The following is a 17,457-nucleotide window of genomic DNA, read 5'->3' on the forward strand; positions in this document are numbered from 1 at the left end:
AATGATCTATGTAAATGGCAAGCTAAATTATAAATCAAAAATAGTACCGGGAAAATGAGAAAGAATTTTTTGAAGTTATAAAACTAAGTTATTTTTCTGAATACTTATTACATAAGTATTAAACCTGTTCTAAAACTACCTATTTCTGGCTGGGTGCGGTGGCTCACACCTGTAATCCCAGCTCTTGGAGGCCAAGGTGGGGGGATCACGGGGTAAGGAGTTTGAGACCAGCCTGGCCAACATGATGAAACCCTGTCTCTACTAAAAATACAAAAATTAGGCCGGGCGCGGTGGTTCAAGCCTGTAATCCCAGCACTTTGGGAGGCCGAGACGGGCGGATCACGAGGTCAGGAGATCGAGACCATCCTGGCTAACACGGTGAAACCCCGTCTCTACTAAAAAAATACAAAAAAACTAGCCGGGCGCGGTGGCGGGCGCCTGTAGTCCCAGCTAATCGGGAGGCTGAGGCAGGAGAATAGCATGAACCCGGGAGGCGGAGCTTGCAGTGAGCGGAGATGGTGCCACCACACTCCAGCCTGAGCCATAGAGCCAGACTCCGTCTCAAAAAAAAAAAAAAATACAAACATTAGCTGGGCATGGTGGTGTGCACCTGTAATCCCAGCTACTCAGGAGGCTGAGGTAGGAGAATTGCTTGAACCCGGGAGGCAGAGGTTGTACTGAGCTGAGATTGCGCCACAGCATTCCAGTCTGGGTGACAGAGCAAGACTCTGTCTCGGAAAAACAAACTAACAAAAACTATCTATTTCCATAAAAAGATAGACATTTACAACACTAACAAGCAATGCAAGTCAGCTATATTGACTTATGTCTGCCAAAACTCATATGTTAGGGTCCTAATCCTCAATGTAATATTATTTGGAGGTGTGAAAACTTTGGGAGGCAGTTAGGTCAGCATGGTAGGTAGAATTTCAGGAACAGAATAGGAATTAGAATAGATGTGAAAAAGCTTTTGCTTTTTGCATGACAATCCTTCTGCCATGTGAGGACACAGAGTTAGCCACGATACACCAGGAAAAGGGCCCACACCAGGAACCAAAGTGACTGGCTCTGACATGTGGACTGCTCATCACCCAGATCTGTAAAAAGTGAATTTCTGTTGTTCAAACCACCCTATCTATAGTATCTGCTACACCTAGCCACACTAAGTTAAAGCTAATATGCCATCTCATTATAAACATGAAATAATGTTGATATACCTTATTAAACAAAGAGACTTCTGAGTCTTTACTATAAAACATGCAATATTCTAAGCTAGCAAACAGTACTAACTTGTTTTTTAAAATCTTAAGATAAATTATCACTATTTTACAAATAAGGACAGTAAGTCTGCCCACAGGATTTATGTATCTACACTCAAATTACAAAGAAAGTAAGACGTGAACCTGGGTTTCCAGTATCAAACATGTTTTTAAATAAAACTGGCCAAACAGGTAGTGCAGATAACTGGTCACCCAAATACCAAGAGTGTAGAAAGAAATACTTCAAGAGCCGGCCAGTTGCGGTGGCTCACACCTGTAATCCCAGCACTTTGGGAGGCCGAGGCGGGTGGATCACGAGGTCGGGGGATCAGGACCATCCTGGCTAACACAGTGAAACTCCGTTTCTACTAAATATACAAAAAAATTAGCCAAGTGTAGCGGTGAGTGCCTGTAGTCCCAGCTACTCAGGAGGCTGAGGCAGGAGAATGGCGTGAACGCAGCAGGCGGAGCTTGCAGTGAGCCGAGATCGCGCCACTGCACTCCAGCCTGGGCGACAGAGTGAGACTCCGTCTCAAAAAAAAGAAAAAAAACAGAAATACTTCAAGAGCCAAGGTGTGTTGCCAAAACATTATTCAGTCATCCTTCATGAATAACGGTATCTGAGTCATCATCCCCTGCACATATTGACGTAGGCAGTGTTCTCAGAAAGTTGTCAAGTGAATGAGTAGGCGTCATCCCTTACACGCTGAGTGTAGCATGGAAGGTGAGGGAGTTCTGCAATAATGGGAGTGTAAAATTAACACGCTAGTAAGTGACTGGATAGTCCATCTGGACCAAAGTAATATGTTCAGAAGAGAAAGGGAGGAGGAAGGGCATGAGGGGAAGGCAAAGAGTTATGAGCATGGGGCAGCAGGGTTTGTGCTTGCAGAGCTGTGGGTATATACTTGCCTAAAGAATAGTTAAAATTCTGACTTTGGAAGAAAACAGAGAGACTTATTTAGAAGTAGCGCAGTGACTCACACCTGTAATCCTAGCAATTTGGGAGGCCAAGGTGGGCACGACTGCTGAGCTCATGAGTTCAAGACCATCCTGGGCAACATGGTGAAACCCCATCACTACTAAAATACAAAAAATTAGCCGGGCGTGGTGGTGTGAGCCTGTAATCCCAGCTACTCAGGAGGCTGAGGTAGGAGAATTGCTTGAACTCGGGAGGCGGAGGTTGCAGTGAGCTGAGTTTATGCCATTGCACTCCAGCCTGGGTGACTGTGCGCGGCAAGCCACCCAGGTGCTGAGGCAAGAGACGGAGGGCACGAGCTGTTTCAGTATAACAAAATATATAAAATAACAAGAGTTATACTAGATATAGATCACAGATATGATTATATATAAGTATCACTCATCATTAGTTTGTAGTAATTACTCTTTATTCAAATATCATAATAATCCTTGCTCTACAATCATAACCTAGGAAAAGCCAGGCCATACAGAGATAGGAGCTGAAGGGACATGGTGAAAAGTGACCAGAAGACAACAGCGTGAGCCTTCTGTCACACCCTGACAGGGCCACTAGAGGGCTCCTTGGTCTAGCGGTAACGCCAGCATCTGGGAAGACGCCCATTGCCAAGAGGACTGTGGCCTCGTAGTAGCGTCAGTGCCAAGGAAAAACACCTGCTACCTTTCCCAGGGGAGTTTAGAGAAGAGTCTACTCCACCACCTCTTGTGGAGGGCGTGACATCAGTCAGGCCCACCCGCAGTTATCCGGAGGCCTAACCGTCTCCCTGTGATGCTGTGCTTCAGTGGTCACCCTCCTGGTCCACTTTCGTGTTCCATCCTGTAAACCTGGCTCTGCCTTCTAGATAGCAGTAGCAAAATTAGTGAAAGTACTAAAAGTCTCTAATATAGAGAGACTATATATCAGAAATAATGGCGTAAGCTGTCTCCTGTCTCTCTCTCTCTCTCTCTGCCTCAGCTGCCAAACAGGGAAGGGCCCGCTGTCCAGTGGACACGTGACCCACGTGACCTTACCTATCTTTGGAGATGGCTCACACTCCTTACCCTGCCCCCTTGTCTTGTATCCAATAAATAACAGCACAGCCTGGCATTCGGGGCCACTACGGGTCACTGCGTCTTGGTGGTAGTGGTCCCCTGGGCCCAGCTACCTTTTCTTTTATCGCTTTGTCTTGTGTCTTTATTTCTACGATCTCTCGTCTCTGCACACGGGGAGAAAAACCCACCGACTCTGTGGGACTAGTCCCTACAGGTGACAAAGCTAGACTCTGTCTCCATTAAAAAAAAAAAAAAAAAAGAAGTAGCATTATACTGACTAATACTTAAATGCGGTAATTATACTATGGGCACAGGAAAACAAGTGAAGATATTCAAAAAGGAGGCAGTGTGATGATATGGGAAGTGAAAGGCCAGATGCAGCATTATGAAGCTTTTTATCTGTGAGTCAACAAGGCTTCAGTTTCAGTCAAATAATAGAGGGGCTCCCAAGAAAGACAACAGAGAAAACACAAAAATGCACAAGGGCAGATCTTAACTTCTAGAGCAAAATTATGCTTACCCAGGAAGACCAGGTTCCTGTAGTTCTCCAACATCACTTCCCAGTACAAAGCTTTCTGCACAGGGTCCAGGGATTTCCACTCCTCCTGAGAGAATTCTATGGCCACATCCCTGAATGTCAAAGGTCCCTGAAAAGAAAAACACATTTCAACAAGGAGTAATGGGAGAGCTCTTATCTATACATAAAATGACAAGAGGAGAGAATTGTCACATCAATTTGAAGTGTGTGTTTTCACATATCCACGCAAGGCATCTGTGAAAAAGTCATGTGTCCCTAATTTTAGCTTGTTATAAAATTCAATAGATTATGATATCCTGTAAATCAGTGTATACTTCTCATTTTTGTGTACAATGCAAGAAAGACATAAAGAAATGAATAAGTGGTTATGTATATAAGTGTTAGATATTATGTTCAATATATCAACTGAGTGAGATGAGCTAGTATAAGAGTGGTGTCTCCGAGATGACAATGTCCATAGCAGCTTTAAAGAAAGGTCAGAAACTAAAAACTGTGATGACCAGAGCAACAGCAATGACTAAAGTTTTGGAACACTCCCCATGTGCTGGGCATTACTCCAAATGCTTTACATGTTCTAATTCAAATAACAACATAATAGATAGACAGATATTTTTCCCATGTTACTAGGAGACAACTATGTCACAGAAAATGCTAAAAAGTCACCTAGGTCAACAACCTGAAAATGGCACAGCAGGCATCTGACCCCAGATGTCTGAGAAGGAGTCTTGAATCAAAAGAAACAAACGGTTAAATTATGGTTATGGTATGTCCTAGTCTCTCTGTGCTGCTGTACCAAGTAAAACAGACTGGGTAATTTATGAACAGTAGAAATGTATTTATCATGATTCTGCTGGCTGGGAAATCCAAGATCAAGGTGCCAGCAGGACTGATGTCTGGTGCGGGATGATCCCTGCTTCCAAGATGGTCTTGTTGCTTCGTAGGGGACGAATGCTGTGTCCCCATATGACAGAAGGGGCAGAAGGGCCAAAAAGCAGTGAACTCCGTAGAATAAGCCTTTTGATCATTGACGAGAACACCATACCCACTGATAAAGGCCGACTTCTCGTGATCCAATCTCCTCCTAAAGGCCATGCCTCACAATATTTAAAGATTGGGGCCGGGCGCGGTGGCTCAAGCCTGTAATCCCAGCACTTTGGGAGGCCTAGACGGGTGGATCACGAGGTCAGGAGATCGAGACCGTCCTGGCTAACACGGTGAAACCCCGTCTCTACTAAAAAATACAAAAAACTAGCCGGGCGAGGTGGCGGGCGCCTGTAGTCCCAGCTACTCGGGAGGCTGAGGCAGGAGAATGGCGGGAACCCGGGAGGCGGAGCTTGCCGTGAGCTGAGATCCGGCCACTGCACTCCAGCCTGGGCAACAGAGCAAGACTCCGTCTCAAAAAAAAAAAAAAAAAAAAGATTGGGCACTGGGGATTAAGTTTCAACATGAATTACGGAGGAGGAAAAAAAAAACTCAGACCACAGCATTCCACCCCTGGTCCCCAAAATTGATGTACTTCTCACAGACAAAATACATTCTGTCCCAATGGCTCCCAAAGCCTTATTTCTACAACCAATTCAAAAGCCTATAGTCTAGAGTTGTACCTAACTATAATCTAAATCAGATATGGGTGAGACTCAAACGTGCATTTCATCTGAAGGCAAACTGCTCTCTAGTTGTGAACCTATGAAATCACACGAGTTATGTGCTTCCAGAATACAATGGTGGGGCAGACACAGGTTAGATATTTCAATTCCAAAAGGGAGAAACAGGAAAGAAGAGATAGCTGTTCCCATGTAAGGCTGAAACCCAACAGGGCACACACATTAAATACTAAGGCTTGACAATAATCTTTGACTCCATGTCCCACCTTCTAGACATCCTGGAGTAGACGTTGGGTCCCAACATCCTGGGGATCCCTGTCCCACGGGTTTTGTTGGGATCACCCCACATGGAGGTTCTCACAGTGCCTGCAGCTCTCCTGAGCTGGAATCACACACCAGTGACTCTACAGTTTTGGGGTCTCATCGGTGGCCCTGCTCCCAGGGCTTTACTGGACCTTATCCTAACAGGGACTCTGAAGTTGGCCCTGCCTCCACAGCTAGAACTGAGCATTGCCCTAGTGGGGACTTCCAGGGACAGCCTCACTCCTATGGCATTTCTATGCCTAGGCTCCAAGGATCTCTGAGGCATTCTTTGAAATCTAGATGGAAGTAGCCATGAGTCCACATCTCATGCCCTCTGCACACTTTTAGTTACCACTGTGTTCATATTGCCAAGGTTTACAGTTTGTGTGTTGTAACCGACCTCGATCCCTGGTGGACTGAACAAAAGGGGCAAACACGGGAACAAAAGACAAAGACAAGAGAGTATATTTGGAAGAAGGGGTCAGGGGGCAGCTTACCTCTAGTGGACAAGGGCCCTGAGCTTTTTCAGCCCTCCAAATTTATTAGGTAAAAGAGATAACCAGAAGCGGGGGTGATTGTCGGTAACTGTCAGTCAGTCCTTTGGATCACAGCAAGCTTGCAAGACTGCATCCTTCGACCAATAAGAGCTAGATTTCCCAGAGATAACTTCAAGGAGCCCAGCGCCAGGGAGTGATGGCCCTCAGCAAACCTTCTGGTGGCAGGCGCAGTCGTGAGTTTGCTCACATCCTGCATTCATGATAAACAGTTTGCTGTTTGATCATATAGCCTTCAATGGAATGCTGAGTTGATCACGATCCCTTTGGCCTTTTTGGCTCCCAACAGCGTGTGCCCTCTTGATTGGTGGCTGGTCTATACCTGGTCCCACTTCAGCCACAGGTGGAGTAGCTAAGGACCTCTGCTCTGAAATACAGAGATCACAGATCTGAGGTATCGGAGTTCCCATGTCCAAAGGGCACCCCGGGGCACTCCCTTGAAACTATCCTGCCCTCAAGGCCCTGGCACTCTGAACCTACAGCGGGCACAGCAGTCTCAAAGATCTCTAAAATGCCTTTGGGATGATTCTCCCATTGTCTCAATAATCAGGTCCTGGCTTACTTCTATCCATACTAATCTCCTTGTCCAAGGCCACTTGGCTACACCCCTCTTGGTTTTCTCTCCTAAATACACTTTTAATTCTTCATATGGCCAGGCTGAGAATTTTCCAAATCTTTACATTGGGCTTTGAAAACAAATTGTTTTTAATTCATTTCTCTCTTCTCCCATTTTCCTATAAACAGTTCAGAGAAGCCATGTAGCAACCTGAACAATTTGCTTTGAGAGTGTTTCTGCCAAACATCTTAGTTCATCACTCTTAAATTCTGCTTTCCACAGCCCGGGTGCAGTGGTTCACTCCTGTAATCCCAGCACTTTGGGAGGCTGAGGTAGGCGGATCACGAGGTTGAGAGATCAAAACCATCCCGGCCAACATGGTAAAACCCCGTCTCTACTAAAAATTCAAGATGAGATTTGGGTGGAGACACAACCAAAGCCATATCAACTCGTTTCTGTCTTGCTGAATATAATCACTGAAAGCAACAGGATGAAAGGTTAGGGGCCACTGCAAAAAAAGATGATTGACATAAACCAGTGTGTGCAGTAACACATAAAGACACTAGGTAAGATCTAGTACCATAGCTGACTGCAGCACCAGAGTCTTCAATGGCACAGACAGATAACAGGGGAGCTTCCGAGTAGAAACCAGCAAACCTCTTCAATTAGGAGATGACAAGCAAAGGCCCAGAGAGGACACAATCCCCAGTCAGAAAAATATAATTCAGTGTGTGTTGTTGTTGTTGTTGTTGTTGTTGTTGTTTTTAGATGGATCATTCTACTGAACTCCAGCCTGAGCAATAGAGTGAAACCCTGCCACAAAAGAAAAGAAAAGAAAGAAAAGAAAAGGAAAGGAACGGAACAGAAAGGAAAGGAAAGGAAAAGAAGGAAGGAAGGAAAGGAGGGAGGGAGGGAAGAAAAAGAGAGAAGGAAAGAAAAAGTGAGAAAGAAAGAGAGAAATGGCCTGGTGCAGTGGCTCATGCCTATAATCCTAGCACTTTGGGGAGCAGAGGAGTGCAAATCACCTGAGGTCAGGAGTTTGGGACCAGCCTGTCTAACATGGTGAAATCCGGTTTCTACTAAAAATACAAAAAATTAGCCAGGCATGGTGGTGCATGCTTGTAATCCCAGCTACTCAGGAGACTAAGGTAGGAGAATCACTTGAACCCAGGAGGCGGAGATTGTGGTGAGCCAAGATCAGGCCATCGCACTCCAGCCTGGATAACAAGAGTGAAACTCTGTCTCAAAAAAAAGGAGAGAAAGAGAGAAAGAAAGAAGGAAGGAGGGAGGGAGGGAGAAAGAGACAGAGAGAGAGAGAGAAAGACAGACTAAAGCTAAAAATAGAGTAACTGAGTTGAAATAGTCACTAGATGAGTTTAACAGAGCTGACTTAGGCAGAAGAAGGAAGTGGTGAACTCAAAGGGGATTTTGACAGGGAGAGAAACAAAAATTACAAAAAACAAAACAAAATGAAGAGAGCATCAGGGGCTCATGGCAAACCATCAAGCACCAAGAACATATGTATTCTGGGAGTCCAATAAATAATGTGAATATATCTAACATTACTTAACTGTAAGTAAACAAACAAGCTTTACTGAAAGGCATAATATAATCAAAGGCTGGGTTCCATGGCTCATGCCTGTAATCCCAGCACTTCTGGAGGCTAAGGCAAGCAGATCACTTGAGGTCGGTCAGGAGTTTGAGACCAGCTTGGTCAACATGGTGAAACCCCCTCTCTCCTAAAAATACAAAAAAATTAGCTGGGTGTGGTGGTGAGTGCCTATAGTCCCAGCTGCTCAGAAAGCTGAGGCAGGAGGATCCCTTAAACCTGGGAGGCGGAGGTTGCAGTCAACCCAGATCATGCCACTGCACTCCAGCCTGGGCAACGGAGCCAGACTTCATCATCAAAAAAAAAGATTCACGCAAAGAAAATGTCAGCAAGAAAACCTTAGATCTAAAAGAAACATAGTATTTTATAATCACACTGTGAGCCAGGCCTTCAGAAAAACATAAAGCAAACATTTATTTATTTTTGCTTTTGCGGTATGCCATCCTAAAAGAGGTCCTCACTCTTTAAACTGCCCAACCCGGAGGAAACTTCAGACATCTGTGGAGAAGATAGCATGCATACAGGCGGCCACGGTGACATTCTTTGTAAAACAATAAAAGAAAAACAGTAAAAAAGAAAAAAGAAAAATGGTAAAAAAGCAAAAACCGGTAAAAGACCCATACGTCTTCATTTAGGGATTGTTCCAAAGAGGATGCAAAACAAACTATTAGGGTTTATTAACATAAAAATATGTACACTTCAAAACCTGCAAAATAAAATTTCACAGCAGAACACTCACTGAAGAATTGTTTTCTGAAATCTCATGATGACACATAAATGCAACTCGACACCTCTCAATGACTCTTGCCACAGAACTTACAACAGTAGCTCCCCACAGAAACATGAGGGATGGTGGATGATGTGATAAGGAAAGGAAACTGGGTTTCCCCAGGTTGGGCACTTGAAAGAGTGATCACTTCCTCCAGGATGGTGCATTTCCTGCTTTGCTAGATCTGGCAAGATTCCCCACTACCCTGAGCTGCAAAGGGGCCCTCTCCCACCAACATCACATCAGATTTCCCACTCATTTAAACAAAACCTGCAACTGTGTTTCTTTTAGATTTTGAAGATCTGGGGAAAATGACAGCTCTTTGTATTTCCATTTCATTATTTTGTAGAAATCAAAATAAAATAATCTTCATTCTTTGCGCAATTTTTTTTTTTCTGCATTCTAGGAGCCATTTCATATTCTGTAGTTAAATTTTTGGAATATATATGCCTTAATATTCTTTTTTTATTTTTATTTTATTTTATTTTTTTGGAGGCAGAATCTAGCTCTGTCGCCCATGCTGGAGTGCAATGGCGCGATCTCAGCTCACTACAACCTCTGCCTCCTGGGTTCAAGGGATTCTCCTGCCTCAGCCTCCCAAGTAGGTGGAACTACAGGCGTGCACCACCACGCCGAGCTAATTTTTGCATTTTTAGCAGAGATGGGGTTGGCCAGGCTGGTCTCTAACTCATGACCTCGTGATCTGCCTGCCTTGGCCTTCCAAAGTGCTGGGATTACAGGCATGAGCCACTGCGCCCAGTCAATGTCCTTTTTTTAGATTATAAATTTTTTTTTAGCATAAAACTGAAATGTTTCCTTGATGTCCCATGTTTTATGTTTGCTCATAAATTTTATGGTGTATGTAAGGTATACAACATGATATTACAGTACAGATAGTAAAAAAGTCACTATAGTTTAACAAATTAACATATCCATCATCTCACAGGTACCCTTTTTTTTTTTTTTTTTGAGACGGAGTGTCGCTCTGTCACTGAGGCTGGAGTGTAGTGGTGTGATCTCCACTCACTGCAACCTCTGTCCCCGGGGTTCAAGCAGTTCTCTGCCTCAGCCTCCCAAGTAGCTGGGATTACAGGCGCCTGCCACCATGCCTAGCTAATTTTTGTATTTTTAGTAGAGACAGGGTTTCCCCATCTTGGCCAGCCTGGTCTTGAACTCCTGACCTCTTGATCCACCTGCCTCAGCCTCCCAACGTGCTGGGATTACAGGCATGAGCCACCGTGCCTGGCCCAGTACCCTTTGTTTTTTGACAGGAACAGTTAAAATCTAACATAGCATGAATTACATATATAATAAAATATTATTTTCCTGTCATCTTCATGTTATGCCACCTTCTTAATGCCCAAACTGCATCTCTGCTTGGACTTTTACTGCAAATAAATATATTATGTGATGTTTAAAATAAAAGAAATATGATGTTCAGTAATAATTGGTGGAATGAGAGAATTTGGCTCCATCATCTCTAATAACGAAGAAGTTCTGCTCCTACATCTGAGCAAAATTATAATCTTTTTAGATAAAACAACTCCTACTAGGAGTCCCAGCATGAACACTGCAGTCTCTGTAGGACGGATATGGTGACAATGGCTAAATGAATCTGACATTCAGGTTGATTTTATATTTTAAAATCAATGATAGGCTGGACATGGTGGCTTATGCCTGTAATCCCAGCATTTTGGGAGGCCAAAGTGGGCGGATCACCTGAGGTCGGGAGTTCGAGACCAGCCTGACCAACATGGTGAAACCCCCATCTCTACTAAAAATACAAAAATTATTCAGTCGTGGTGGCACGTGCCTGTAATCCCAGCTACTCAGGAGGCTGAGGCACGAGAATCACTTGAACCACGGAGGTGAAGGTTGCAGTGAGCCAAGATCGCACCATTGCACTCCAGCCTGGGCAACAAGAACGAAACTCCATCTCAAAAAAAAAAAAAAATCAATGATAAAATAAAACACCCTTTATCACTGATGTGTGTATCTAATTGTCCATTCCATTCCCAGTCATTAAGATTTTGAAGTTAGAAACAGTGACTCATTCATACAGCTTCAAATGTAGTATACAATTAGGCAGAAAAGATCTCCCCTGACAGGCCTCTTTTCCAGAATTTATGAGGTGTTGTGCACATTAATATGTGCCTTCTGCATGCAGCTTCTCTACTTCTGGTCTACAGAGAGCCGACTGCATCCTGATTTTGCCTCTAAACCATCTCTGCTGCCAACAGCTCTGACACTGCGGGGCCCATACCCCGTCTCTATCCATGTCTGGGTGTGAGCCGCTCCCAGGACCATACCCAGCAGAGCGTCTTCCCAAGTCACTAGGTCTCAGTGAGATAGAATCTAAGTGAGATGAGAGAAACTGAGGGAAGGCATGGGTGAATGGCAGTAAACACGTCAGGCAGGATGCTTCAGACTCAGAGAAGATTCACAACTCCAATGCGTCACATTTCAAAAAGGAAGGAGACAGAATGATCCACTAAGAATATGATTTTACCTGTGTAAGAGCCATCCCTGACTCCTTTTCTTTCCTCTTCTTCCTCTTCTGGGCTTCTCTCTCAGTCAATATAATTACTTCTTTACAAGTCAAATCTGAAAGTGAAAAATCTGTCGTTCAATGCTTGGAAACAACACATTCCTTTCTGTGCCACAACCACACCCACAGGGAAAATCTCAGCATGTGGAGAGACAGCCCACTGCACCGGGGGATGCAAGAATAATAAATTCCTACACAAAGACCAAGTGGCCTGGCATGGTAGCTCATGTCTGTAATCCCAGCACTTTAGGAGGCAGAGGCGGTCGGATCAACTGAGGTCAGGAGTTTGAGAGCATCCTGGACAACACAGTGAAACCCCGTCTCTACTAAAAGTACAAAAATTAGCTGGGTGTGGTGGCATGCACCTGTAGTCCCAGTGACTTGGGAGGCTGAGGCAGGAGAATCACTTGAACCTGGAAGGCAGAGGTTGCAGTGAGCCGAGATCATGTCACTGCACTCCAGCCTGGGTAACACAGTGAGACTCCATCTCAAATAAAAAAATAAATAAAAATAAAAAAGAAAATGTGTTATGTGTCTGTATACATATCTCTATGTGTACGTGTATTTATTATGCGTTCATATGTATAATGGATTTATTCAATCATAAAAAAGAAGAAAATCCTGCTATTTACAACAACATGGATGAACCTAGAAGACATATGCTAGGTGAAATAAGACAGACACTAAAAGACAATTACTGTATGACCTCATAAACAGAATCTTAAACAATCCAATTCATAGGAACAGGGTAGAACAGTTGTTGCCAGGAACTGGTAGGGGGGAGAATGGAAAAATGTTGGTCAAAGGGTACAAACTTTCAGTTATAAAATGAAGAAGTTCTGGGGAATCTAATGTACACAATGGTGTCTATACTGTATTGGACACTTTAACAGTTTGGAAAGTTTTTGAAAATTTTAATGAATTATAGGGTGAAAGTTTAAAAAAATGACAATACTTAACATTTAGAAACGAATGATGTCAGCTGATTAATGGATGCCACCAAACCTCATTTCAGAAGTCAGTAATTATAGAAAGGCAGAAAGTGAATAAACACTTATCTCAAGCTTCCAAAACAACAATCAATTAAATGTTAAGAAACTACAGCTGGGCGTGGTGGCTTACACCTGTAATCCCAGCACTTTGGGAGGCTGAGGCGAGCAGATCATGAGGTCAGGAGATCAAGACCACCCTGGCTAACACGGTGAAACCCCATCTCTACTAAAAAATACAAAAAAATTAGCAGGGTGTGGTGGCAGGTGCCTGTAGTCCCAGCTACTCGGGAGGCTGAGGCAGGAGAATGGCATGAACCCGGGAGGCGGAGGTTGCAGTGAGCTGAGATCGCACCACTGCACTCCAGTCTGGGCAACAGAGCGAGACTCTGTCTTAAAAAAATAAATAAACAAATAAAGGAACTACAAAGAAAAAAGTAGGCCGGGTGCAGTGGCTCATGCCTGTAATCCCAGCACTTTAGGAGGCCAAGGCCAGCGGATCACCTGAGGTCGGGAGTTTGAGACCAGCCTGACCAACATGGAGAAACTCCGTCTCTACTAAAAATACAAAATTAGACAGGTGTGGTGGCACATGCCTGTAATCCCAGGTACTTGGGAGGCTGAGGTAGGAGAATTGCTTGAACCTGGGAGGCAGAGACTGCAGTGAGCCGAGATGGCTTCACTGCACTCCAGCCTGGGCAACAAGAGTGAAACTCCGTCTCAAAAAAAAAAGAAAAAAGCAGAAAATCCATTACAAAAAAATAAGACTCTCAATATTCCTACAAAGACATACCTTGTAGGCCTGATGTGGTGGCTTCCCATCTGTAATCACAGTACTCTGAAAGACTGAGGCAGAAGGACTATTTGAGTCCAGGAGGTTGAGGCTGCAGTGAGCAGAGATCATGGCACTGTACTCTAGTCTGACAGAGCAAGACCCTGTTTCAGAAAAGAAAAAACAAAAAACAAAAAACAAAGACATACCTTGTAGTGAGAGTGACAGTCATTTATTGCCCCATTTCTCATTTTCTCTATCCTCTACTCTATCCCAGGGAAGAAAAGAGTTACCACAAATGACTGAATTTATTTATTTATTTTTTATTTTTTTTTTTTTTTGAGACGGAGTCTCCCTCTGTCGCCCGGGCTGGAGTGCAGTGGCCGGATCTCAGCTCACTGCAAGCTCCGCCTCCCGGGTTCACGCCATTCTCCTGCCTCAGCCTCCGGAGTAGCTGGGACTACAGGCGCCCGCCACCTCGCCTGGCTAGCTTTTTGTATTTTTTTAGTAGAGACGGGGTTTCACCGGGTTAGCCAGGATGGTCTCGATCTCCTGACCTCGTGATCCGCCCGCCTCGGCCTCCCAAAGTACTGGGATGACAGGCTTGAGCCACCGCGCCCGGCCAAATGACTGAATTTAAATGCCCTCTGGCTAAATAGAAATTCCAAATATCTTTTGATACAAATAAATACAAAATGCACAAGCCTTACAGAAAAGAGTGGTAATTTTCATCCTCATGATTACAATTTAAAGAAAAAAAATTTTAGAGTATAAAGTCACAAATCAGAATATTACAACCACCATCCATATCCAATCAACTCATCACTCATCTGGATAGGGTCCTCTCCCACTTTCTTCACTACTACGTGTTTCCCTCTCGTATGCTGCATCTTTCCTCCCCTTTTCTGTTCTTCTCTTTTATGTCTGTTCTGCCCAGTACTCAGCAACTTACTTCACCTCTTGGAACTCTTCCTCCCCAATCTTTCTGACAGTCCCCAGTCTCCACGTATTTCTGCCTCTTTTTCCCCATCTAAGCTCCCTCTCTGCTCTCCTTGTTAAAACTCCCTCTTACCTGTTACAGCTCCTTTGTTCCCACTCTCTAGCACCCCCAACTTCCTAGGCTTCCTCCCTGCTGCGGCTCTCCCTGTACTCTGCTTGTCACCCACCGCCCTCTCTTTCAGTTCCAGCACCACGTAGTTCTGTCGGCTGCGGTTCCAACTCTTTTACTTTCTCCCCACTGTCTGTCTGCAGTGCCTCCTCCTTTGCCGCCCCACTCTTTTGCTGCCCTTCATCTCTCTGAAGGTCCCCCTTTTTTTCTTTTTCTTTTTTTTTTTTTTGAGACTGAGTCTCGCTCTGTCGCCCGGGCTGGAGTGCAGTGGCCGGATCTCAGCTCACTGCAAGCTCCGCCTCCCGGGTTCACGCCATTCTCCTGCCTCAGCCTCCCGAGTAGCTGGGACTACAGGCGCCCGCCACCTCGCCCGGCTAGTTTTTTGTATTTTTTAGTAGAGACGGGGTTTCACCGGGTTAGCCAGGAGGGTCTCGATCTCCTGACCTCGTGATCCGCCCATCTCGGCCTCCTAAAGTGCTGGGATTACAGGCTTGAGCCACCGCGTCCGGCCGGTCCCCCTTTTTTTCTAAATGTCTCTATGTGCTTTTCTCCCCCTGCTTCTTTCTCCATTCGTTCTCTTTTACTCTTGCTGTCTCTCTGCAAATCCCTAAATTATCATCCATTTTGCCGTGTATTTATGGGTCTCCCTCATTCTCTTCGGTTTTTCCTTTTGCTTCGTCGTTCCCCGTCTTTTCCTCTCCTGATCCCTCTCACCCACACATTCAGTAGGAAAGGGGAGGAATAAGATGCCCACCTCCCGGAAGAGCACATTTTCCAGTGGAGTAAAATTTGGGAAGGAAGAACACTGGGTGTCACAAGACAGACTCAGGTCACCTGCCCCAACGGAGGGATCAGGAAAAGCAGTGGCTGTGAAGGGGAAGCCTGGAGAGCGGAAGGACCCGGCGTGAGGAGCACACTAGGTGGCGCGGGGGACGGTGTCTCAGGACAGGGAGGGTCTGCAGAATCCCAGGACCTGGCAGGAGAAGCGGCTCCTTCAGGAGCTGGGCGGCGGGCCCTCCCCTCCAGGGGCTGACGAGGGAGGAACTCGGGGGTCGCAACGAGTGGGAATCCACCTCCCGAGTGAGGGCTCGACTTGGCGCAGGGCCGAAGCAGAGGTCAGTAAGGGTTTCAAGCAGGAACACGACCTGAGTGGGGTTGTCTACATAGTCCTAAGGCAGAAAGGCAGGGAGCAAGGAACAGCCGCAGAGAGATTTTTAAACCGAAAGGAAAGCAATTATTAGACTTACTTGGGGCGAAGGGGCTGTTGCTGGTATTCTAAGGTCCGTAGCGATCCCCAGGAAACGGGTATGGACAAGGGAAGACTGCCAAGTGCACGTGTGATTCACGTAGACCCGGCGAAGCAAATGTTTAGTCCAGGTAGACGGAAACTGACGCGCAGAGCGCTGTGACCGTTTCCCCGCGCGATCTGCTTCCGGGTGTGCAGGAAGCTTCACGAGATGAGAAAAAAGACTAAGAAGCCTGGGGCGGGGGAGGGTCCTGGGTGGGGTGCGACCCGCAAGGGAAGGGGCAGAAAGACCGACCTGATTTGGGAACCCTGAAAGGGTGGGGCAAGGCTCATGCGGTAGTGGGCGGGGCCAGGCGGGCAAGGCGGGACGGGCGGTGTGGGCGGGACCTGTTTGGTGGGCGGGGCCTGTTATTCCCTCTGCCTTCAGCCCACCGAGTCTTTGTTCTCCTGATTTGGGAGTATTGGTGACTGTTTCTTTTTTTTTTTTTTTTTTGAGACGGAGTCTCGCTCTGTCGCCCAGGCTGGAGCGCAGTGGCCGGATCTCAGCTCACTGCAAGCTCCGCCTCCCGGGTTTACGCCATTCTCCTGCCTCAGCCTCCCGAGTAGCTGGGACTACAGGCGCCACCTCGCCCGGCTAGTTTTTTGTATTTTTTAGTAGAGACGGGGTTTCACCGTATTAACCAGGATGGTCTTGATCTTCTGACCTCGTGATCCGCCCATCTGGGTCTCCCAAAGTGCTGGGATTACAGGCTTGAGCCACCGCGGCCAGCTAGTGACTGTTTCTTGTCCTGTGAAGCAGTGTTGCTTCCTGCCTATTTTAAGTTAATGTTTTAGACTTTAAGGTCAAAGCTTAAAGTTGTGGTCCACTTCTGTTGGAAACTAAGATGTTTTCTTCTTGTCAAGTTGAACTGATTTAAGTCAAAATCGATTTTTGCGAGCCTGGTGGACTCCATCGGGTCTTGTTAGTGAGGCTGAAGCCAGTAAGGCTGAAGTTATTACTCAGTAGTCAGGGAACTAGGATCTCCGTGAAGATTTGATGTGCAGCCGTGGCTGGATCCAGGAACTTGGAAGACATTATGCCATGCGAAATGTGCTAGACACAGAAAGACAAATCCTGCAGGCGTTTACTTACATGTGCAATCTACAAACATCAAAATCACAGTAACAGAGTAGAAGGGTGGTTTCCAGGGCTGACGGTCTATCCTATGCCTGTCCCACCATTGTATTTTGGAAGCAAATAACTTCTTTGGCTTCACAGTTACACAGCTGGACAGAAATTTTGCCTCAGGATGAACCACACTTTGAGTCTCAACCATATGTGATTCAGATAATATTTGGGTGATATTTGGGCCTTAGAGTTTGATACTGAAATGGATTAAGACTTTTGAAATGGGCTGGGAGCAGTGGCTCTGGCCTGTAATCCCAGCTCTTTGGGAGGCCAAAGTGGAAGGATTGCTTGAGCTCAAGAGTTCAAGACCAACCTGGGGCAACATAGACCCTTGTCTCTACAAAAAATAGAAAAATCAGCCAGGCATGGTGGCTCACGCCTATAGTCACAGCTACTTGGGAGGCTGAGGTGGGAGGATCTTTTGAGC

The 17,457-nt window shown here is 45.6% G+C and overlaps 1 protein-coding gene across 5 annotated transcripts in view; it reads right to left on the reverse strand.

Annotated features, from left to right (window-relative positions):
- Positions 1–16,213, reverse strand: part of LOC117091704 (zinc finger protein 616-like) — a 64,568-nt gene extending 48,355 nt beyond the window's left edge. For 2 of the 5 annotated variants that reach the window (XR_004440515.1, XM_033224383.1), the window contains exons 1-4: positions 15,864–16,213; positions 13,530–13,672; positions 11,709–11,803; positions 3,787–3,913 (exon numbers count right to left, since the gene is read on the reverse strand). Coding sequence is in view for 3 of the 5 variants with exons in the window: in XM_033224383.1 (XP_033080274.1) it covers positions 3,787–3,913; positions 11,709–11,723 (142 nt within the window). In the remaining 2 variants the exon portion in view is untranslated. Of the gene's footprint in view, positions 1–3,786; positions 3,914–11,708; positions 11,804–13,529; positions 13,673–15,863 lie in introns of those variants that run through there. The other 3 variants (XM_033224384.1, XM_033224382.1, XM_033224388.1) reach the window with 3 other exon arrangements.
- Between the last annotated feature and the right edge of the window lie 1,244 nt (positions 16,214–17,457).

Source organism: Trachypithecus francoisi, unplaced genomic scaffold (assembly GCF_009764315.1).
Source record: "Trachypithecus francoisi isolate TF-2019V2 unplaced genomic scaffold, Tfra_2.0 Lachesis_group12, whole genome shotgun sequence".
In the NCBI taxonomy this organism is placed as follows: Eukaryota; Metazoa; Chordata; class Mammalia; order Primates; family Cercopithecidae; genus Trachypithecus; species Trachypithecus francoisi.